This window comes from Choristoneura fumiferana, chromosome 12 (genome assembly GCF_025370935.1).
Source record: "Choristoneura fumiferana chromosome 12, NRCan_CFum_1, whole genome shotgun sequence".
Classification (NCBI taxonomy): Eukaryota; Metazoa; Arthropoda; class Insecta; order Lepidoptera; family Tortricidae; genus Choristoneura; species Choristoneura fumiferana.
The window spans coordinates 15,145,969-15,168,382 of NC_133483.1; the positions used below are offsets into that span (position 1 = coordinate 15,145,969).

The following is a 22,414-nucleotide window of genomic DNA, read 5'->3' on the forward strand; positions in this document are numbered from 1 at the left end:
GCACTTTCCGGAGGTCCATTAGTAATTAGGAATTGACCTTACTTCTTCGCGATCATACAAGTAAAACAGCATTTTTTTACACGTCTTTGCGGCACAATTACTTTGCTACCGCTTTTAGATTACTAATGAACATAATGTTCTCACCCAGCCCCACTAATTTCCAACACCACAGAAGACTAGCGTTTCAAATTCTATGCGGATTACCAAGTTTTATTTTAAGTTTAATAGTTATTTTATTTATTTGGAAAATAACTTTTTTAATACAAATTCTTTGTCATCTTACTAGGTAATACTTTTGTCTACGAGCTTACAACCTCTTGACGTCCAGTCTACGACTTAAGCTAAGCGCCTACTGCATCGGAATCGAACCGTAAAAAAAAATTATAACAAAAAATTTAACCGACTGAAAAACCATGAAAATAATTTTCTACCAGTCTGAAGTCGGTCGGTGCCTCAGCACGAGCCAGCAGGAGTGGAGTCCTATATTCACCTACCTGACCTATACGCACTTTATATTGGGCTTCAATCACTCCTGCTGGCTCGTGCTGAGGCTTCCGGCCGACTTCAGACTGGAAGAAAATATTTTCATGGTTTTTTATAGTCGGTTCAATTTTTTGTTATAATTTTTTTTCACGCTTTTTATTGTAAATAATCAAAGATACCTACAATAGTTAAATATCAACTGCACGTCAGCTTTTACGAAAAATTGATTTGTGTGATATCTGTCCGTCGATATCTACTTAATTTCTATAATTAATGTAGGATGACCATGTATCCGGTAGTTATTTAATTCATCATCATGTCAGCCGAAAGACGTCCACTGCTCCAGCATAGCTATGTCTAACATAGGCCTCCCCTAAGGCTCTTCACTCAGACCGGCGGCGGCGGTTCTCGAATGGCGTCCGCGGACCGGGAGACAAGCTGTCGCGCGGTGGCCAACAAGATGGAGCGACGACCTGGTTATGATCGCGGGATCGCGGTGGATGCGGAAATAAATAATTAATTGTAAATAATTAATGCTTAAGAACTCGCCTGTTAGATTAAATTTTAGCTGGTTATTAATATTTTCAGCGTGTATAATATTGCTTTGCTTGTAACCTGTAGCTGAGAGCATTTATACGTAAAGATATACATGTGACACAAAGACCATACTGTCTTGCAGTATGATCAAGAATAGCAAGTTAACTTTACTGCAGTTTGTGAAGTGTAATCGACTAATTTCAGAAAGTTACCCACAGTTTTGACATTTCATATTCGGTTGAAGCATTTTTAAACAAGTACTTTTACTTTTTTAAGGTGGCGTGTCATTCAATACCAACTATGCTCCGTTTTACAATGTTACGAAACTTAATACTAGTTAGTTGTATAGCTACGTGCATACATAAGTATCTGCATACTCTCTTGCTATCCTATCAGGTAGCAGACAGCCATGTTTTTCAAGTGACTTAGTTATAATATATTATCATCCTATTATCCAAGCGTTATTATATTTGTCGAAATTAACTTTAATTAACCTTTGGATATATGTAGATGATAATTTGTTTAATAATTCTTGAGATTTAAAAATATTTCTTTCACAATTTACTAAAAATAGCAATGAAACATGGGATAAAGTAACTCATATAGATAGAAGAACGATGCAATCTTAAGATCATTAAAATATTTAAGTATCAATAAAGTATAAAAAAATATTTGATCGCCTTTTAAACTATAACCTACGTTATGTAACAAATCTGTATGCAGGTTAAATTACTCGGAGCAAAATTGCAAAAATGCATATCAAATGTCGGCTTCCGAACCGAACAAACCAGTTACGAAGTAAATTTATACCATGTATAAAATCGAGAGCTTTTGTTGCAACGAGACAATTTACGTAAGTGCTTCAGTGAAGCTGGTAGCAAAATGTTCACTAAGGTACGATGAATTAATAATAAATTTAATTTATAAAGTGAATAATGCTTTGCCATGTTAAGCATTATTTGTTTTAATGACCGGATGGACTAGTGGTTCGAGGACTGTGATGCTTGAGGTCTCCGCGTTCGATCCCCGATCGGGGCAAATTTTAAGTATGAAGAATACTAATGTTAATCCTAGAGTCTTGGATGTTTAGATAATATCTATTTAAGTGTTTGTATCTATTTCTATATAAGTAAGTATTATTTTTTGCCCAGTACCAATACTATAATCTTTTCTTAGTTTGGGACTAGGTCAATTGATGTGTCAATTACCCCGTGATATTTATTTATTTATTTCAATAATGACTAAGTATTAAAATGGTCTATGGGGGATGCCTATGTCCAACAGTCGACGTCCTATGGCTGATATGAGCTTTAATAATGTCATAATAATAACGCTTAAAGCTAACATCTCGGTTATTTATTTACAGGTACTGGCCGCTGCGGCCATAGTCACGGTGGCTCTTTGTCAAGACCACCACCATTCTCATTCATACTCAACGGTCATACAACATGAAGCGCCAAAGAAAGTTGAATACCACGTTCCATCGCACACAACCTACGAGTTTCCTAGCCACCAAGAATCTTTATCCAATCAAGTGACCAACTCCAAAAAGTATACCTTGCCTACTGCGGAAGAAGTGGAACATTTACCTCCGCCAGTTGTTCGAACATTCATCCCTTCGGAGCCGGCTCCTGTGCATCAGAATCAAGAACCTCCAGTTCCTGTTCAGAAATATTTTACGCCTGTCAATTTCCAAGCCAAGCCGATTCAGCCACCTCTTGTTCAGTATCAACCGCTGCCAGTTTTTCAACAGTCAGCGCCCGTTCAGCATCAACCAGCCCCGATAGTGCACCAGTCTTTTTCTATTCAGCAGCAGCCGATAGTAACTTATGAATCAGCACCTGTGTACCATCAGGCTGCTCCAATACATCATGAAACTCCAGTACATCATGAAGTCCAACAATCTCATCATCAAGAGGAGCATCACGAGCATGGGTATTATTATGTAAGCATCTTTGTGCTAGTTTTCATATGCTTTTCTGTTCCTTTACATTAAATACTTAAATCATGTTCAACAATTATGTCATTATCACATTATTAGGTACTTGAAATAATGTTATTTGATTGAACTGAAGTCTTTATTGTGACTGAATTAATTTGGTCAAAGTTCTCTTAAGTTATCAAGAAATTACCTACTAATAATGCTCCTAGAACCAAAGTACCTAGGGTCGCAAACACTAAGGCATTTTTTTTTCTCCAGGCTCACCCGAAATACGAGTTCGAGTACAAAGTGCAGGATCCTCACACCGGCGACAACAAGTACCAGCACGAGTCCCGCGACGGTGACGTTGTAAAGGGCGTCTACAGCTTGCACGAGGCCGACGGATCTGTCCGTACCGTTGAATATTCTGCAGATAAGCACAACGGGTAAGTCACGCAGTTTTACTGTCCATAGTATAGACGACGCGCATGTGGTTTTCACTATCATCATCATCATATCAGCCATAGGACGTCCACACAAAATTTGAAACATAGCTCAAACGACACACAAAATGGTTTATTTGTTTTTTTACACTCTTTATTGTAGAAAATAAAATGTCGCTTAGATCAATTAGCCTTTCAGCCGTCGCAAAGATAATCTCAATCTTTGTCAGGTAAAATTATGTCCAAGAGAAACCAAAAACGGTTTGACAGAAACTAGGTAATAGTGTCATTGAAAATACTCACTGCCGTAGTAGCTACTGGCTCGTGATAATTTTGTAAATATTGGTTTGAATCGATCACCTAAACAGGGAAGTAGTTACTTTATAAGACCTGAAAGTAAAACTAACAATGTAACTTAAAATATTATAGTTATTAATGCATTTACGTGGGAACATATTATGCAACAAAACAAACAATCTAATAGTTACGAAAATTAAATATCGTTTTTTTCTTACAGATTCAGCGCCAACGTTAAAAATCACCACAGTCATCAATAGTGCAAAGTACCTGTTAAACTATTATTTCTTAAGTTTTATTACCTCTGTGACCAGTTTAGATGTTTAAGTTGTTAATAAAATATTTTAAATGAAATGACGTGTTTAAAATAGAGAATGTAGTGACTTTATTAGAAAAAGTTGAAATCTTTTGATTGACAATAAATCAACATTTTAGTAGCGTCATTATTATTAATATTAAGTGAGCGAAATATGATAATGTCTAATTCATTAAGTTATGTAAAATATACTTTATATATGACGACGTATGAAAATCAGTTTCCGTAGCTGATCCAGTTCCCTATAAAATACCATTTAATTCGTTAATTAACCTTCTTAGGTTTGAATTCATTTAAATGGGTACTTTATTTTATTATCTAAGACTTACGTAAATGTATACAGCTACCAATAAAATGCGTAAGTTCAGTGATTCAGAGGAGATACGATCAGTTTAAAATTCTAAGCCCATTTTCTAAAAACAAATAAATACTAGTGAAAGTTGACAGGTGTTGTGCTAACGTTTGCATTAAATGTGCGTAGGTACAATAATTATCTAGTTCGAAGACTAACGTGAATCATGATTTGTGCGTGGACGCATAGCTTAAATAAAAACAATTAGCGCTTACATCAAATAGGTATGTAGTTCTTTCTTACTACACCCGCGACTAACATGACCATTAGTTTGAGAATAAATTAATTCATCTTTTTAATCACACTGAGACTGCATTGCATAGCACAGAGTAGACGAGTCTATTTGTGACTCCGGCCGCTGCCTTATGGTTAAAACGTCGCGGTAGTTTTAAGTCTCAATTTAAACAGTTGTCAGTAACCAATATAAAATGACTCCACAGTAGAAGATGAAATGTTAGCAGGCCTGCCGCAAGGACAATGGACGAATTGGTAGCGAGAAGACATTCGCTACGGGCACCTAAGAATTAATCGCAGTGGAAATCCTTGGGGAAACTCTAGCAGTAGACGAGTTCTGGCAGATATGATAATGTTGGTAATAATTATGGCATGCATAAGTAGATTTTGATAGGAAAAAAATCATTATTTTTTAACCGACGAAAAAACGGGGGGGGGGGTTCTCAAGTCGACGCGTATTTTATGTATGACCACGCATAACAGGTTGTGTCAAATGTCCCAAGATATTTATTTATTTATGACTTTTTATTATTAGGTATATCTACCTACTAGAGAAGAAATATCTGGTACAGCAGGTTTCTATGACTAAGTATTCAGCAAAGCAACGCATTATAGGAGATTTTGCCACGAGTGCGACCCAGATCACGTGATGGCGGATAAAAATTAGATGTCTATATAATTTGTCACAATTAATAGATAGATGTATGTATGTAAACTCTTTATTGTACAAAATAAGTAACAAACACAATTGACAGATTCCAACATAGGATTCAGATGTCATCTTGAATTGACGACTGGCTCCGCTGTTCTAAATTTGATAGTATTTGTTTGTTGCAACGGATGTATGTATTTTTGGATTAATTAAAATTTTAATAAGTTTTAATATAATTAAAGATCTTTTTTATTGTAATTTATAAAAGACATACTTAAAATATTAAGTTTGATACTGTTCAAAAACACTTAATTCAGTCAACTTTTCGTTATTAACACATTCTTTTGCTTCTGTTGACGTCTGATTTTTTTATTTATAATTACTTACGGGTACACAGCAATCTCAATTACTGAATAATTACGTATGTTTTGTGAATGAAAGAGATACCTATCTATGTATAAGTACTCAGTGAATGACACGGGGTTTTTATTTAAACAAAGTGCAATCATCTTGTAGTTTAACCTATCAACTCGCATGGACAAGTATTTAGTGTTCTGCTGCTTGATTATGTAATTATAACCTACCTATCATGTGTAAAAGTTTGCGTGCATATTATTAGAAAGCAGAATATCCTCGAATTTCGAATGTTGACATAATTATAATATCGAACGAGACTAATCGTTTATTAAATGAAAGTCTCTCAATCATTGTTTCTTTTATTCTACATAAATCAAATTAAGTATACTTTAGTTCACTTGTGCAGTTTCAACAACGGTACAGCCTACCGCACACTGACTTCGTCTACTGACAACAATCTTTAATTAGGTGTTTACAATTATTAGGTACTTTTTGTATTTCATATATTTTATAAGATTAATTTTAATGAAGTCTTTGTATATAATTTATAAAATAACTTGAATTAAAAAAACAACACAAATTATTACAAAGTTTATATTAAAAAGGAAAAAAAGTATAGCCCAGGTGTGTGTCTCAGCACTCAAATATAAATTAAAACTAAGAAAATTTACTTAAGTTCCTTATCAGTTCTGTACATTCAAGCCTTCTTGTAAGGCCCTTGCTTGCTTTTTACCCACGCACGTTACGAGTTTGTAAGAGCTAAATAAGAGTTCTACGCAAAACTGCGGGGTTACTCCGAATTTCTAAAATCGAAGTTCGTGTCGTTTCGTCCCTCTAACACTCAATACTATTTAATACAGTGACAGGGACGGTACGATACGAACTTCGATTTTCGAATTTCGGAGTAGGCCCTCTGCATTCGTTTAAAACAAACTATGCAGGTATTTTCTATATACTTACATCTCATCGTGAACATTATTGGAAATTTTACAATAATTAATTAGAAATAGTACCTATTTAGCAGCTATTATGAAAAACAAATTGCATTTTCGAGTAACTAAAATAAAATTATCAACATTCCTTTGCATCTTACAAAGAGCACGGAGGCAGTGGCGTAGCTACCAGAGGGCTAGACGGGGCAGTGCCCCGGGGCCCCCACGCTCAGGGGGCCCCTCGGACTCAGGAAATTTGGAGTACTTCGAACTCGGAACACGACGAACACGGAACAAACGATTTTAAATAGTTTAGTTGGAGCCCTAGTTTATTTTTTGCCCCAGGGCCTTTGGTTACTTAGCTACGCCACTGCACGGAGGATCGTTATAATTAACTTAAATAATTTTTTATACGTTTGATCGAGCTTTAGTTACTTTGCTCTCAAGCAAACTACTCTACTGCATAAGTTTTAATGGCAGAGGAAGTCATCACCGATCAGCTTTATAAACAACGCAAACATTTGGAGTGTGTAATATTAGATAAATGGCTGCATTTGCTAAGAAAGGCCTTTTGCAAATCTAGGCTTCATTATTATTAGTAGTGGTACTTGCAAATTATGCGTAGTGCACTAGTTTAACGGTCTGCCAGCCTTCACATTGGTTACATAAGTTACATCACACAAAGGCAACGCGGCGCGTTACGGACAAGATGCCTGCAGCAGTAACAAATTCAATCAATTCGCTCTTGTAACATCTGTGGTATATATTGAGCTATGACTATGTTAATTCATCAGTTCCACCGCGGAAGTGAAAGAAGAAGGATCGAAATGTTCGCTAAAGTGCGTGTCATCGTTGTGTAACATGTCTCGAGTATATTTGTGCATATAGAGTGTTCTAACAATGATTGTTGTTTCAGGCTTTAATCCTTGCTATAGCCGTCGGGACGACTTACTGCCAAGAGCATCACTATGCCCATAAAACGTTAGTGCGCCCTGAGCAACCCCAGGAGTACACCCACCATGCTTCAGAGCACGCGTCCCATCAAGAGCCAGCTCCTATTTATGAGATCCAATACCAGACAGCTCCCGAGAGCCACGAGCAGGCGATTTCATCTCAAAGCGTGCAGCACGAGCCCGCAGAACATGAGATCAAACACGCTGCACCCACTTACCAATACGTTCAAGCGCAGCAAGAACAACACGAGCCAGTTCATTTCCACCACGGGGTCTCACTCCAATCGCTCCATAAGCACGCTGCTGCGACTCGCTTTGCCCCGCAAAAGTACCAATCGCACCACGAACCTTCCCACTACGAGTCCCATTATTCCCAAGAGGCATTGAACCATCATCATGCCCCTCAGCAGCACCAGGCTCACCACCAGGCTCATTCCGAGGAATCCCACGAAGAGCCGATCGACTATTACGTAAGTGAATTCCTCCTTCGGTTATAAACTGTTTTGTCACCAGCATCCGGTTCGCATTTCAAATCAGCTTTCCTCTACTTGAGTATTCTGATCGTGCATTTTAAACACAGATCTGGCGTATACAGCTAGATAAATTAAGGAGATGGCGGAAACAGTTCGATTACTTGGGTATGGAAGAAACTTAATAGAAAAGTGTCTAACTCACTGAGTCATGATAAAATTTACAGATTCAGTACATTAATAAGTATTAAAAATACATATTTTAGATGACTTTGTGGAATCTCCTTTTTTTAACACACGAAAACAAAGCTTAAAAGCAACGAACATAAATTAAATAATGCTCTTTCACTAAAATATGTACCTAAATTTTTAAATAAAAATATGACGTGTAAAAGTGTCCACTGCAGCCTAATTTAATTATATATTTTTAGATTACATACAAAGTTTTCTAAGACTAAAAATACTCGTATCTTTAGGTGGCATGAACGCCGGGAAGTCCACTAGACAATTTTTGTTGTTTGGTATAAATATTATGATTTCATTATCCAAACCGTGTGTAACAAAAAGAGCAGACGGGTCCATTGCTATAAATACTATCTAATACGCATTAAAAAATATAGCTAAACAGATATGCAATTCTGTCAGATTTCAGAAGAAAGAAAAACATAACTGTAAGATAAAAATTAACTTCCTTAAAATTGTCTTCAGTTGTCACGCAGACGAAATTGTCAAATGTAGCGGGGTTTATTTTACTCTCCAGTTTATTTTTGTATCTGGCCTAAGTTCGTAAATCATGGTTTATTTTTCCCAGGCTCACCCCAAATACCAGTACGAGTACAAAGTGGAGGACCCTCACACCGGCGACAACAAGTACCAACACGAGGTCCGCGACGGTGACGTCGTGAAGGGCGTCTACAGTCTGCTCGAAGCTGACGGCTCCATCCGCACTGTCGAATATACTTCTGACAAACACAATGGGTAAGTGGCATAATAGTAAATATTTGATTCATCTTGATTCAGTTTAAGAAATAACCTAACCTAACCAACAAAAACTTGGAAACCCCCGACTTTGCCACTTCAAAGTTCAATATCTCAAGAACAGCTGAACCGATTTTGATGAAACATGTATAAGAACCATCGCTAGAAAACTTGCTTTTAAATAAAAAAACCGCATTCAAATCGGTCCACCCGCTTAAGAGCTACGGTGCCACAGGCCGACACATACACAGACAGACAGACAGACACACATTGCGGACAAACTTATAACACCCCTCTTTTTGCCTGGGGGGTTAAAAACAGAATGCTAAAGCTACTTACATATTTTTTATATAGTTACCCAGGGTTAAGTAGTACAAAAATGTATGAAACTGTTACCCCTAAGCTCAGATTAACGATTTAGGGGCTGTTTCACCATCCATTGATTAGTTTTAACTGACGGTTAGATGTGATGCCGTCTCCGTCTATTCGAACAAAACAAATAGAGACGGCATCACATTTAACCGTAACTGACGGTTAAATGTGATGCCGTACACTAATCAATGGATGGTGAAACAGCCCCTTAATGTCTTAATCCTGGACCATACAGCGGCCTATAGAGTTATAGAGGCCAGAAATTTGGCCTTGTCCATCACAGATAAACATGCTCAAAAAACGGGATTTATCTAAAACACCTTTTTTGACTGAAGATGAAACACAAGATGCTAGACAATGCTAGTTTCTAAATACTTACAAATAGGTACAAATCAGCTAGTTGTTTTGTGTATAAAGATCTGTTTAACCTTAAAAGTGAGCCTTTTTATTGGCGAAAGAGCTACACATTAAAATCGGTGCAGTTCTTATTTCTGGAAATTATCCATTACGTACAAACAATAAATTCCACATTATCATTATTAAAATACGTAAGACATGCATGCTATATAAATATAACATCTCTGAATGTTAAAATGAAATTTTACGCAAAAAAAAATAGTATAATATTCGCCACTAAACTTTTATTGCTTAAGCAAGTTGGTCAGTAGATTAATAAGATGCTCTTCCTCAGATTCAACGCCGTAGTGAAGCACTCCGCGCCGGGCCAGCACGTCCACATTGAACAGAGGCACAAAAACTAGGTCAAAGGCTGTTATTAATTATTGTTGTTAAATGTGTAAATAAAAATTATTTATTATTGTTTTTTTGACATTTATTTCTATACCAAAGATACTACTGAAATATGATACTTTATTGAAAAAAGAAATGGACACATTAGAAAGGGAGTCCTTCTCTTAAGCACTATGATATTACCCATTGCTTTACATGTATTTATGTTAGTGTACTATTCCTCTGAACTATTTGTTTGTGGTCTTGATATTATATATTTTATTTCATACAATACTTAAATAACTAAAGAGGTTTAAGTATTTACCCCTTTAGTTATGTCAGTATTGTACCTATGAAATTAATTTGAGGAAACAGACTGTTCTGTGAAATGTTACAATAGAAAATGTCAAATAGAGATAATAATATTGAATTAACAACAGTATGTTTGGACGACAACTTTATAATATAGTCAGTTCTTTAAAAAATTAAAGCGTTTGGCCGAACTTACGAACATAAACAAATCGAAAGAAATGATATAAAAAAACGTGCCACAGTGTTGCATAGTCCCCGTTTTGTTCGGAAAAAAGGGAGGACAAAAGTTTCCAAAAAACAAAACTGTCTCAAAACACAGACATTCATTGCCCCGGAACGCATATTTGCCATAATTAATTTCAGATGTTGCAAAATATTCACAAAATTATTCTAATTATAAATAAACCCGCGTAGCTCACCCAAAAACTATGAAATTTGACATTTCGGAGACCTCACGCTACACTAGCGCCTCTAGTGGCGAATTCATACGCGATAGCCCTCATTGCCCTAGTCCCAAAGTAAAGAAAGCTTATGTTATGGAAATTTGGCAAGCGATAAACAAATTTAAATAGAAATATAAATCCAACTTAATTACATATTAAACACCCATGACTCGGGAACAACCATAGGTATTTTTTTCATACAAATATCTGGCCCGACCGATGATTGAATCCGGGATCTCAAGCTTCGTAATCAGGTTCTCTAACCAATGGATTATCCGGTCGTCTAAGCTTTATGTTGCAACTGTGGGTGAGAAACGCTATTTAGTGTTTATAGATAGCAATAAACGTTTTATTTGTGATCAATTACTTCCGCTTAGTTTGGGTTCAACGCCTTTAGATGTGTACTAATGGTCAAACCATTTGTGTACATCTGTTTAATTTAAAGCTAGCTTTCACACTCAATTTTCATCACTTTGAAAACATTTCTTTATATTTTTTTTCGGCAGTTTGTCCTTTCAGAACTTATTTACTACATCACTGTAATATTTAAAATACTAGCCTTTATTATTATCATAGTATTTTAATTTAAATTATAGTTGCATAAAAAACCTGTGCTTAATATCGTGGCCTTAAATTTAAGAGTATGGATTTGGGATATTATCCTGATCCCAGTGGAAAAAACAGGACTCTACGTGCTACTCCAAAGACCAAGGCATTGCTAAGTTTTGAATCAAATCCGTTCAACCATTTTAGTCACAAAATAATACACGCACACACACACTCATGCACAAACTTTCGAATTTAAAATACATAGTTAATATGTTTATATCAACGATTCAAATTGACAATAAACGATCGAAATTGACGATCTTTTTGTGAATTTCTTATAAATAACTAGTAGGTATTTTTCCAAAAGGTAATAAATAAATCTAATCTAATCTAATCTAAACATTTTACTGTATCAAAATAAATAATCATACTCAATTGAAGAAAGTTACGACACATGCACAAAGGCGAACTTATCCCTTATTACATGTGTAGGATTACCACCATAGAAGTATTACCACGCACTGCACAGGAATATAGCTGATACACGAATAGGCAAACCGATTTTTATGTTTGTTTCGCTTACAGTGTCGATGACGAAATCACAACTCTAAATTGATATTGACTTCCCAAATGTCAGGATATTGATGTAATGTAATGATGATGATGAAGACCAATGATTTGATCGTCGTTCATTATCATCACCGTCAGCTATAAGACGTCCACTGCTGCTGAACAAAGGCCTCCCCATTAGAATGCCACAATGAACGACAACTCGCCACTTGAATCCACCGGTTATTTTATGGAAATATGCATTTCCATCTACGGTATAGCGACGTGCAAATTTCATTCAAAATCATTCGGCTATTAACGCGTACTAGAAAAACAAATAAAATTAACTACATATATGAACATAACTTATGTACTTAATAAAAAAAATTAAGGTATGGATCGACCAAAGTATATATTATATCGAGCTGATTTTTTCACGCTAATTTTTAGAAAAGTTTCACTTATCAAGACTTGCGTTCATGAAAATTTCATGGATGGGTACTTTTAGAATCAAGTAAGTAAGTAGGTATAATCAGGAATAAAAAGAACGTTCTAAATAATACAACATAATAAAATAATAGTACCTATATAGAAAACTTTGTGTAAAGATCTTTTTAAAAGCTTCCCTATTAAGCAGTGTTGTGACATCAATTAGCACCAGTTCTACTATTATATTTATTTATAGCAGAGTATTTCTCAAAAAGTTGTCCTGTCATGAAATTGACAAGAAATCAGTTTTGTCAAGAAATTATTAACCCTAAGGACGAGATCATAAAACATAAACTACATAAGACATCCAAAATTTCTTGACTTCAGGAAAACGTCACGAAATCTTGTGAGGAAAAAATCGTGATTTTGTAACTACATCAAAACTTTCTATTGGATCCAACAACAAAGATTATCTGACTTTTTATCACTTTTACCACAAGGTTTTGTATATATGTATTTAAAAACAATGTTACTTATTTTTTGTGGTGAAATATTTTGATTTTTTTTTAATAAGTGAACAACTGAAAAATTTAAAAATGGACAACTTTTTGAGAAAGTCAACATCCTATTTTATACTCGTAGAAAATAAATATAATTTTGAGTTCATCCTGTTCCAAATTGGTTATTTTTGCAACATGACAAATATTTGGAGCATACCTACGAATTGCATACGTAACTTGACGGTAAGAAAAGAGAGTGACAAGTTGCTGGGCAGCCGTCATAAACGCCCACGAAAAAACCTGTTGGTCCACTGGACAGGACTGCTTCAGGCACAATCTGAGTATAAAAGTGAAGCTTATTACATACCAATATTATTCACTCTCTAAGTTCATCAGAACAAACAAGTGAAATGATCTCCAAAGTAAGTTTAAATTAATTTATTTAAAAACAAATTAAAAATATAAAATTACTTTTAATTTGTCCTTTGGGAGTATAAGTTTTTTAACGAGTTACAACTTTGATTTAATTAGCTAATTCTAACATCCCCAACTTTAGAGTAACCCAAAGTAAAGTTAATCCATGTGGTGTAGAATATAATCATTGAAAGTTTTAAACAAGTATTTTTTACTAATAAAATATTTTCAACACAGATCGTCATCCTTGCTGTGGCGCTAGCGGCGGTATGTGCCCAGGAACACCACGGACATAAAAATGAACATGGACACGCCTTCTCCTCTCAGTCCTTCGTGCTGCACCAAGTGCACCACGATCACCACGAGCAACACGCCGCTCCTGCTCACCACGCCTCTGAGCACCACTCCGCTCCCGTCCACCACGAAGCTCAAGCCCACCACTCTGCTCCCTCTCACCACGAGCATGTGATTTCCGTGCACCATCCCCAACACTCTGAACATCATTCATCCCACGAGCAACACTCTGCTCCCGCTTACCACCACGAGGCTCCCGCTTACCACCATGAGGCTCCCGCTTACCACCACGAGGCTCCCGCTTACCACCACGAGGCTCCCGCTTACCATCACGAGGCTCCTGCTTACCATCACGAAGCTCCCGCTCACCACGAACACGTTGTGTCTGTGCACCATGCCGCTCCTGAACACCACTCAGCTCCTGCTCACCACGAACAAGTTGTGTCTGTTCATCACGCCGCTCCGGCTCACCACTCCACTCCCGCTCATGGAGACCAACACCACAAAGAGGAGCACCACGAATACTATGTAAGCCAGATATCTTATATAAAAAATCTAATTATTTTGTACAATTAAGTGCATATTCATAACATGAAGGAGTTTTATCCTGAGCAAATGCAACTCAAGATTTTTTTAAAGTTATTCCATAGCAGTCTCAGTGATTTTTTGTAGCAGCTGGGAAATTATTATTTTTCCATGGATGTTAAAAAAAAACTGTTGCTTAATATTAAACTCTACTAATATGATGACATGTCATACGAGAACTGTTGATTAACCATAAAGTTTTTAAAAAGGGTCACCCCAAATACGAGTTCGCGTACAAAGTGGAGGACCCTCACACCGGCGACCGCAAATCTCAGCACGAGTCCCGCGACGGTGATGTCGTGAAGGGAGTCTACAGTCTGCACGAGGCTGACGGCTCCGTCCGTACCGTCGAATACAACTCCGACAAGCACAGCGGGTAAGACTTACTAAAAACTATTCACAACTTTTTTTATAATATAATCTCCAAAATGATTCAAATCTAGTAACATTCCGTGAACTCGACACTGAAATAAACGAAACGGCTGTATATTGGGATAGTAAATGATGAGATGGTAAAACAAGTATAATAGTACTTGGGCGACCGAGCTTTGCTCGGGGTTAAACTCGTTAATAAGCATTTTCCCAGCGATAAAACCAAACTAGATCGATTTGTCATCCCCGAAAATCCCTACATATCAAATTTCTTCTGTTGCCTATAGAGGCAACAATAGTGCTAATAACATAAAATTTAAAATGACAACTATTGGTACAGTGACAAGCACTCGTACGTTTACTTTACCTTTTGTAAACTTAACTATTGACAATGTGCAAACAAAACCAACATTTACATCAAAACTAGCTTTTGCCCGCGGCTTCGCCCGCGTGGAATTCGGTTATCGCGCGCTGTTCCCTCGGGAACTATGCGTTTTCCCGGGATAAAAAGTACATAGCCTATGTCACTCTCCGGCCCAACTATCCCTATGCCAAAAATCACGTCGATCCGTCGCTCCGTTTCGACGTGAAAGACGGACAAACATACACACAAACATACAAACACACACTTTCGCATTTTTAATATTAAGTATGGATTATAAAAAACACAATACCTTTTTTATGACAAGGACGTCAGAAAGTGTAGTCTCAGAGATCTAGATTTATTTCTGCCGAATTATTGTTTTATTTTAATTAACTACAATATTATTGTTATCTTGCTTCTACTCTACCAATGGTGCACGAGAGCTATCTCTGTATGATACAAAATTTTAGCATACAAGTTTCTGTAGGGGTCAAATATTGTCGTCCATTGACATGGATCTCCACAATTGTTTTTTTGTAATCATAGCTTTATATCTATACATAGAATTGTGGATGCAAATATGTTATTATTATTATACTTTTATTTTCAGTTTCAACGCATACGTGAAACACTCTGAACCCATCAAGCACATCCAGCCCGAACATCATCATCATCATTAAGTTTACCTCATGGAAATCGACTGATTGTTGTTATGTTGACTATTTAATAAAGAATAATTGTAAATCAATGTAATTTTTATTCATTTCAAATGTCCAGAACATGACCTACTCAGAAAATGACTTACGTAGAAGATGACCTTCTCAGAAAATGACTTACGTAGAAAATGACCTTCTCATAAAATGACTTACCAGAAAATGACTTACGTAGAAAATGATCCTCTCATAAAATGACCTACCTAGAACATGACTTAAGTAAACCAAAGGCTTTTTCCTTTTAAATAGCATTATTCGTGCATAATATTAGTGCATAGCAGTTTTATTGCATTTAATATATTAAAATCTCTCAAGAATCACCATATTGGAAAGAGAAAATTGCTGTGTACTCGTAACTGTAACAAATCAATTTGTAATCAAATCAGCGAATGAACTGATTTCACGAAATTAATGACAAACGGCATTTGTACCGACCGACGATATAATAAAACAAAAGTAGCTTAGTTATGCGAGTAGAATCGACTCTTGAATTTAAAGCCCGATGGTCAGACACCCTGTATTATACCTAAAATGCCTATTTAAGTCTTTCTCCTTTTTTAACCGACTTCAAAAAAGGAGGAAGTTATCAATTCGGTATATATTATGTTTGTAACCTCAGAACTCCATCATTTATGAACCGATTTGTTTTTTTTGTGTTCGTCTAGCAATGTCTCCAATTAGGTCCCATAAGCACCAAATCAGGATCTGATGATTGGATCTTAAGGAAATCGAGGGAACTCTTCAAATGTTGTAGGGACCCCTATAGTAAATTGGATATATTTAGTAGTAACTCGTGCATTTGCTTTTGAAAATCGTCATTTGGTGAAGTGGAACTAATGATAAAGACCACAGTTGAACGTTGGAGTTACTACTCAATAACGTATTTCACACATTTTTTAAGAAAAATAAAATGTTTTTTCACATAATGAAGTATAAGGAAATGATGAGGGTTAAAAATATGTATTTTGTAGCCTATTTTATTATTGTCAAATATTATTTTGTTTAATCTAACTTGCTGATGATTTTAAATTATCTTGAATAACTCGAAAACAAAACAAGATCGAGGACTGATATTAAGCATAGAGTGTTCTTAAGACTTGCCAGTACACCACCTGAAAGAATGACCAGATCCGTCATTGGGGGCACTTCTAGTTCGCTTAGCCTGCTAGACCCTTTATACAGCCAGTCATCCGAATTTACTTCCAATTTTGCCATGTTGTGCGCTGCAATCGTTGTTTGTACCCCCACCACCCGCTTCGCACATAGCCACAGTTTGTCAGTCTTAATTCACCCTGATTTTGAATAAAATGGAGTAGTAAAATTTAAATAATTTTTATTTACAATAGTTAACAATAACAAAAATCAGTTCTTTGGTTATGTATAAGTTATAATTTAATGATGGTAATGACGCTGCTGAGGCTGGACATGCTTCGAAGGCTCGGAGTGCTTCACGTACGCATTGAAACTGAAAAAAAAATTAAGCACAATGTTACAAACTTAACTGGAAGAGATTCTTTTATGAGATAGGTACGCCTTGTACATCCCGTTCCTCACTGTAATCAAATTTTTTGTTGTGTTTTATGAACAAATAATACAATGAAAAATTATACAATATAATGCTAGTGGCGACCTTGTGGCGTTAAGGGGGAGGCCTTTGTTCAGCAATGGAGTCCTTCGGCTGATAATGATGATGGTGACGACATTTGTACATACACATACCAATATTTAATATTTTCTTTTCTCTAAACATTAAGAAGCTGAAGGAAAGGCCGTTAAAAGAAATGAACAATTTGTTTGTCAGACCATTTAAGTCTTAGAACGTTATTCAGGTATTTTCCTAGTTTGTGTCCTAATTGAAACGTTACTTTTTTTAGGGTTCTGTACCCGAAGTATGACTATACTACCGCGAAAGAGTACCGCGGGGTATTCTTCCCGTACCTATTTATCTAGGTGTGAGGTGTAGTTAGTTAGTTAAATTCAGGAAAATTATCTAAATTTAATTGAGGTCATATTATTTAAAGGCTATATTTATGTTATGGCTTACCCGCTGTGCTTGTCGGAGTCGTATTGGACGGTGCGGACGGATCCGTCAGCCTCGTGTAGGCTGTAGACGCCCTTTACTACGTCACCGTCGCGAGACTCATGTTGGTACTTGTTGTCACCAGTGTGAGGATCCTGCACTTTGTATTCGTACTCGTATTTGGGATGAGCCTGTAAGAAAAGAGATTGGGATGAAATTTGGCATGTCGATATAACTGAATCTCGGAGGCTACCTTTTAGTCCTGAAATCTCAACCGTAAAGACAATAGATAAAAATTTCAAACGGGTATTTCTCGAGCTATGTTGATTGAAGACTTCAAGAATTCCCATATAAAATTACTCAAACCATAGAATTTTAATTCAAATATCATATTTAATGGTTCACGCGAGCGAAGTCCAGGATAAGCGTTTATACATGATACTACTATGTATTGTGTAGGCTATGAGACAACATTATGATGTTAACTTACATAATAATCATGATGTTCTTGTTCGTGATGTTGTTGTTCATGATGAGCAGAAGAAACGTGATGGATGGGAGCTGTATGATGAACTGGGGCAGCGTGATGAACGGCCGCTTGTTCGTGGTGAACGGGGGCGGAGTGGTAGACGGGAGCAGCGTGATAAACTGGGGCAGCGTGATGGACAGACGCTTGTTCATGATGAGCCGCAGCCGCACGGTGGACCGGAGCAGCATAATGAACAGGCACTACGTGTTTGTGATGAGCGAGAGCAGCGTGGTGAACAGACACTACTTGTTCATGATGAGCGGGAGCGGAGTGGTGGGCAGGGGCGGCGTGTTCGTACGAGTGGTGTTCCGGAGCCACGTAATGTACGGACTGTTGAATCTCGTGATGGGGGGTATGATGCACGGACACTTGATATTCGTGGTGAGCCGGCGCGTGGTGCGCAGGAGTGGCACGATGCTCGTAGGAACCGTGGCGCTCATTGTGTTGAACAGGAGCGACGTGTTCACGGTGAGACGGGGCGTGGTGAACAGGAGCGTGCTCGTAGGAGCCGTGGTGAGCAGGAGCGGAGTGCTCGTAGGAGTTGCGGTGCGCGGGCTCGGCGTGGTGCTCGGAGTGAGGCACTTCATGGAGCACGAAGGATTGGGAGGACACAGCGTGGCCGTGACTTCGCTGCCGCTGTTGGTGTCCATGTTGTTGGTGCCCATGATTATAGTGATCCTGAGCGCACACTGCCGCTAGGGCAACTGTTAAGATGAGGACCTAAAGAAATAAATAAACATTAATTTTGTGATAGGTAGTTCTACGAGCGATTCAACAGCTATCATGTTTTCTGTCGCATATATTGAAGAAATAAGAGACCGTAAGCAAGAGATTTTAATGAATTCCAATTGTACCACGTGCAGACCATATCGTTTTATAAAATCCTTTAATTCTACCTGACTGACTCATTTCTTCTGGAAACTAGGATAGCGGTTGAAACGCTCGCAGAACTACCCTACAGCACAAAATGGTAGTTTTTTATACCGCATGCACTAAATAAATTCAACTGTAATACTTAATAACTATTAGGTACAGTATTTCTGATATAATATGACACTCCACTTGTTAGTTTGTATATTATAAACACACGAGTTACTTAACAGTTAACGTAACAATCGTTTATTACATACTTTAGTTAATTAAAATAGTCGTAATTATAATGAGACTCACTTTAGAGAGCATTTTGAGATGTGTGTGTTCTTATGAGGTAAGTAGTTGAATGTTGATACTTCATGATACTTTTGCTTTTTATAGTCGAATCTTGAGCTTGAATGTTTGACTGGATGAACAAGTTGGTACGTAAGAAGTATCAAAGTAGTTTTGGGTCAGCGTTACGTTCATTGACTTGGTAACGGAAGATCGAGTGCGGGTTAAGTTCTAATTACTCATTAAAAGTTTGAGTACTTAAGAGTATTTGCATGCAGAACAATAAAATTTTGCTAATTGTTAATACTTCCTGGATTAATTGGACTGGACAATTCGGCTGTTGTTACCGTTTACCTTTGTCGTATATTGTTCAATACTTATTATTCCGATATTATTGAAAAGAGCAACACGTCAGAAAAACTCATTTAATAAGTATCAAAGAAAAAGCTGATACCTGTCTCGCTCCTAAAACATTTAAGTAGGTGGCCAAGAACTTGAGAGCCGACATCAAATTGATTCCGAATGATGAATCATTTTTTCAAATCGGCGCATTAATATTATTAGACTTGGCTTGTTTATTATTAATCTGGCGTTAGACTTGTCCGTGATTCAGTCCAAAAAGTTAAGGAAATGCACAGAAAAAGTATTTAACAGCTTAAAATAAATGAAGTAACCCGCCCCGAAATAAAGTGCCCGATTCACTTATTAATTATAAAAAAATTACACCAATGACATTCTGTAATTAGAGAATGCGTAAGTGATATTGGTTAAGGTTTGGGTAACCGATATCACCCACGCATTCTCTAATTACCCAATTGATATTTAGTTATGTGTTGTATCCTATTGATTGGTAATTTTGTAAATCTTAACAGCATAACATTCCATCAGCTTTCCATAGAAGTTTTTCGCTTCCAGCCAAGGGTATAAAGGGTAGTCAGATATTCTATAACCAATGTTTTATAAGATGGTGCTATTTACTGTTATTGATACTTTCACGCTTTTATCTTTTAACGATATGGTAAGCAGAAAAAACACGTCTGGGCCCTCAAATTGAAATTCGATATTGAATTAGAGTGTAATTTAAATAGAGCTGTAGACAATCAGAATTAATTTCGGGTTGGTAGACAGGTTTGTAGAATATTGGACTTCATATCAGTGTGGAATCATTTATGAAAGTGATTGTTCACGCAAGTAGGTACCTACAAGCTTTTGATTCCATCCTTATTAATAAAAAATATATAAAGGCACTCCATCTTGATTTTCTGATTTGGCAAAGTATCCATAAGCCCTGTCATGGTGACTACAGATACTTAGTGGTAGCGTATATACTATTTCATAGATAAATAACGTTACTTTGTAGACTAGGCCAATTTATTTAACAAAATTAACAAGATAACAATTTTATCAGGTACGTGAGAATGAAGTTATGAATTAGTGATGATGCGGCTGCGCATGCTTGCCGGGCTCAGAATGATGCACGTAAGCGTTGAATCTGGAAATAATAAACATGCATCGTTAGTTTACGAGAAAATTTAACTAGAACGGTAACATAAGGACAAGATGATAATAATATAATTCAGATGCTCTGACTTGGGAGATACGTTTGCATTATTAATAAAGCCATTGCTCCGGTGAGTTTCGAGTATTGATTTAATACGGCTGACCGAAGAATGTACTACTACTACTAAGACATACTAAGAGATACTAAGGGTTAGTTCCAATAACATTGCATGTAAGTTTGAGACAACACACAAGACCCTGCCTTTAGATATCCCTACGGTTTTCTTACCCAGTGTGTTTGTTAGCGTCGTATTTGACAGTACGGATGGAACCGTCAGCTTCATGCAGGCTGTAGACACCCTTAACGACATCACCATCGCGGGACTCGTGCTGGTACTTGTTGTCGCCGGTGTGAGGGTCCTGCACTTTGTACTCGAACTCGTATTTGGGGTGAGCCTTAAAAACAGAACTTGGTTGATAAAAGTCTGCTCAGAAGAAGTCAAAGCTACTTAACAAGAAGATGGGGATTATGTTGTGTCACTTACATAGTACTCGTGGTGCTCCTCTTTGTGGTGATGTTCTTCATGATGAGCGGGAGCGGCGTAGTGAGCTGGGGCGGCGTGGTGGACGGGAGCAGCGTGATGGACTGGGGCGGCGTGATGTACTGACACGACTTGTTCGTGGTGAGCGGGAGCTGAGTGGTGTTCAGGAGCGGCATGGTGTACAGACACAACGTGTTCATGGTGAGCGGGAGCTTCGTGATGGTAAGCAGGAGCCTCGTGATGGTAAGCAGGAGCCTCGTGATGGTAAGCAGGAGCCTCGTGATGGTAAGCGGGAGCCTCGTGGTGGTAAGCGGGAGCCTCATGATGGTAAACGGGAGCAAAGTGTTGTTCGTGAGATGAGTGTTGTTCGTGAGATGAGTGATGTTCCAAATGTTGGGGATGGTGCACGGAAATCACATGCTCGTGGTGAGAGGGAGCAGAGTGGTGGGATTGAGCTTCGTGATGGACGGGAGCGGAGTGGTGCTCAGAGGTGTGATCGGCAGGAGCGGCGTGGTGTTCGTGATGGTCGTGGTGCACTTGGTGCAGCACGAAGGATTGAGAGGAGACGGCGTGTCCGTGCTCGTGGCCGTGCCCGTGGTGTTCCTGGGCACACACCGCCGCTAACGCCACAGTAAGGATGACGATCTGGATCAAAGATAACTTGTAAGAATCTGGATGTAGGTACTTTATTGTTATTTATTGGTTCTTCAAGACTAGAGTACAGGGTTTTATTGAATCAGTAAGACTTTTCATCAGATTAAAATCAGGAACTGGTATTGTAAAAAGATGGCCGATATAAATTTCCCTCAAGTAAAATTTAATAAGATTCTAAGTGATTGATTAGGATTATTAAATAGTGGAAAACCATTAAAGAAACCTTTCTATCACTGCAAAATAGAAAAGCTTATTTAATTTTGTACTTGTTTTCTTAGCAAATGATAAATTCATAATATAACATTGTAGTTTATGAATTTTTTTTTGAGTTCATATTTTTGTAAAACTTTGTAACTGTATTCTTACTTTGCTGAACATTTTGCTTGTTTGTGAACTGACCAAATGAATGATACCAATACAAAATAAGCTGGAGTTTATATACACCGAAACCAAACTTGAATTACATTTTGGGG

At 37.3% G+C, this 22,414-nt stretch overlaps 4 protein-coding genes across 4 annotated transcripts; 3 read left to right on the forward strand and 1 right to left on the reverse strand.

The window, feature by feature from the left end:
* The first annotated feature begins 1,869 nt into the window (after positions 1–1,869).
* On the forward strand, positions 1,870–4,035 carry LOC141433456 (uncharacterized). Its single transcript, XM_074095508.1, has 4 exons — positions 1,870–1,914; positions 2,387–2,965; positions 3,221–3,387; positions 3,902–4,035. Exons 1-4 carry the CDS (start codon positions 1,903–1,905, stop codon positions 3,939–3,941), a joined length of 798 nt encoding a protein of 265 aa, XP_073951609.1. The 5' UTR covers positions 1,870–1,902; the 3' UTR covers positions 3,942–4,035.
* A 3,268-nt stretch (positions 4,036–7,303) lies between these two features.
* Positions 7,304–10,119, forward strand: LOC141433455 (uncharacterized). Its single transcript, XM_074095507.1, has 4 exons — positions 7,304–7,363; positions 7,441–7,947; positions 8,759–8,925; positions 9,989–10,119. The coding sequence occupies exons 1-4, from the start codon at positions 7,304–7,306 to the stop codon at positions 10,056–10,058; spliced, it is 804 nt and encodes a 267-aa protein (XP_073951608.1). The 3' UTR covers positions 10,059–10,119.
* A 3,078-nt stretch (positions 10,120–13,197) lies between these two features.
* On the forward strand, positions 13,198–15,585 carry LOC141433454 (uncharacterized). The gene is made up of 4 exons (XM_074095506.1): positions 13,198–13,230; positions 13,460–14,044; positions 14,311–14,477; positions 15,448–15,585. Exons 1-4 carry the CDS (start codon positions 13,219–13,221, stop codon positions 15,515–15,517), a joined length of 834 nt encoding a protein of 277 aa, XP_073951607.1. The 5' UTR covers positions 13,198–13,218; the 3' UTR covers positions 15,518–15,585.
* A 1,281-nt stretch (positions 15,586–16,866) lies between these two features.
* Positions 16,867–22,328, reverse strand: LOC141433722 (uncharacterized). Its single transcript, XM_074095816.1, has 7 exons — positions 22,308–22,328; positions 21,291–21,932; positions 21,035–21,201; positions 20,686–20,737; positions 18,061–18,819; positions 17,595–17,761; positions 16,867–17,015 (listed from the first exon to the last, which is right to left on the reverse strand). Exons 1-7 carry the CDS (start codon positions 22,317–22,319, stop codon positions 16,943–16,945), a joined length of 1,872 nt encoding a protein of 623 aa, XP_073951917.1. The 5' UTR covers positions 22,320–22,328; the 3' UTR covers positions 16,867–16,942.
* Positions 22,329–22,414: the final 86 nt, after the last annotated feature.

Bases quoted from the DNA above. Each gene is read 5' to 3' on its own strand.
- LOC141433456 (XM_074095508.1), top strand. The intron at 2,966-3,220 runs GTAAGCATCTTT...TTTTTTCTCCAG, and splicing joins ACGAGCATGGGTATTATTAT to GCTCACCCGAAATACGAGTT. The intron at 3,388-3,901 runs GTAAGTCACGCA...TTTTTCTTACAG, and splicing joins TCTGCAGATAAGCACAACGG to ATTCAGCGCCAACGTTAAAA.
- LOC141433454 (XM_074095506.1), top strand. The intron at 14,045-14,310 runs GTAAGCCAGATA...GTTTTTAAAAAG, and splicing joins AGGAGCACCACGAATACTAT to GGTCACCCCAAATACGAGTT. The intron at 14,478-15,447 runs GTAAGACTTACT...TTTTATTTTCAG, and splicing joins AACTCCGACAAGCACAGCGG to TTTCAACGCATACGTGAAAC.
- LOC141433722 (XM_074095816.1), bottom strand. The intron at 20,738-21,034 runs GTAAGAAAACCG...TATTATTTCCAG, and splicing joins GACGCTAACAAACACACTGG to ATTCAACGCTTACGTGCATC. The intron at 17,762-18,060 runs GTAAGTTAACAT...CTTTTCTTACAG, and splicing joins AAGAACATCATGATTATTAT to GCTCATCCCAAATACGAGTA.
- LOC141433455 (XM_074095507.1), top strand. From the start codon at position 7,304: ATGTTAATTCATCAGTTCCACCGCGGAAGTGAAAGAAGAAGGATCGAA. The intron at 7,364-7,440 runs GTGCGTGTCATC...TTGTTGTTTCAG, and splicing joins GGATCGAAATGTTCGCTAAA to GCTTTAATCCTTGCTATAGC. The intron at 7,948-8,758 runs GTAAGTGAATTC...TATTTTTCCCAG, and splicing joins AAGAGCCGATCGACTATTAC to GCTCACCCCAAATACCAGTA.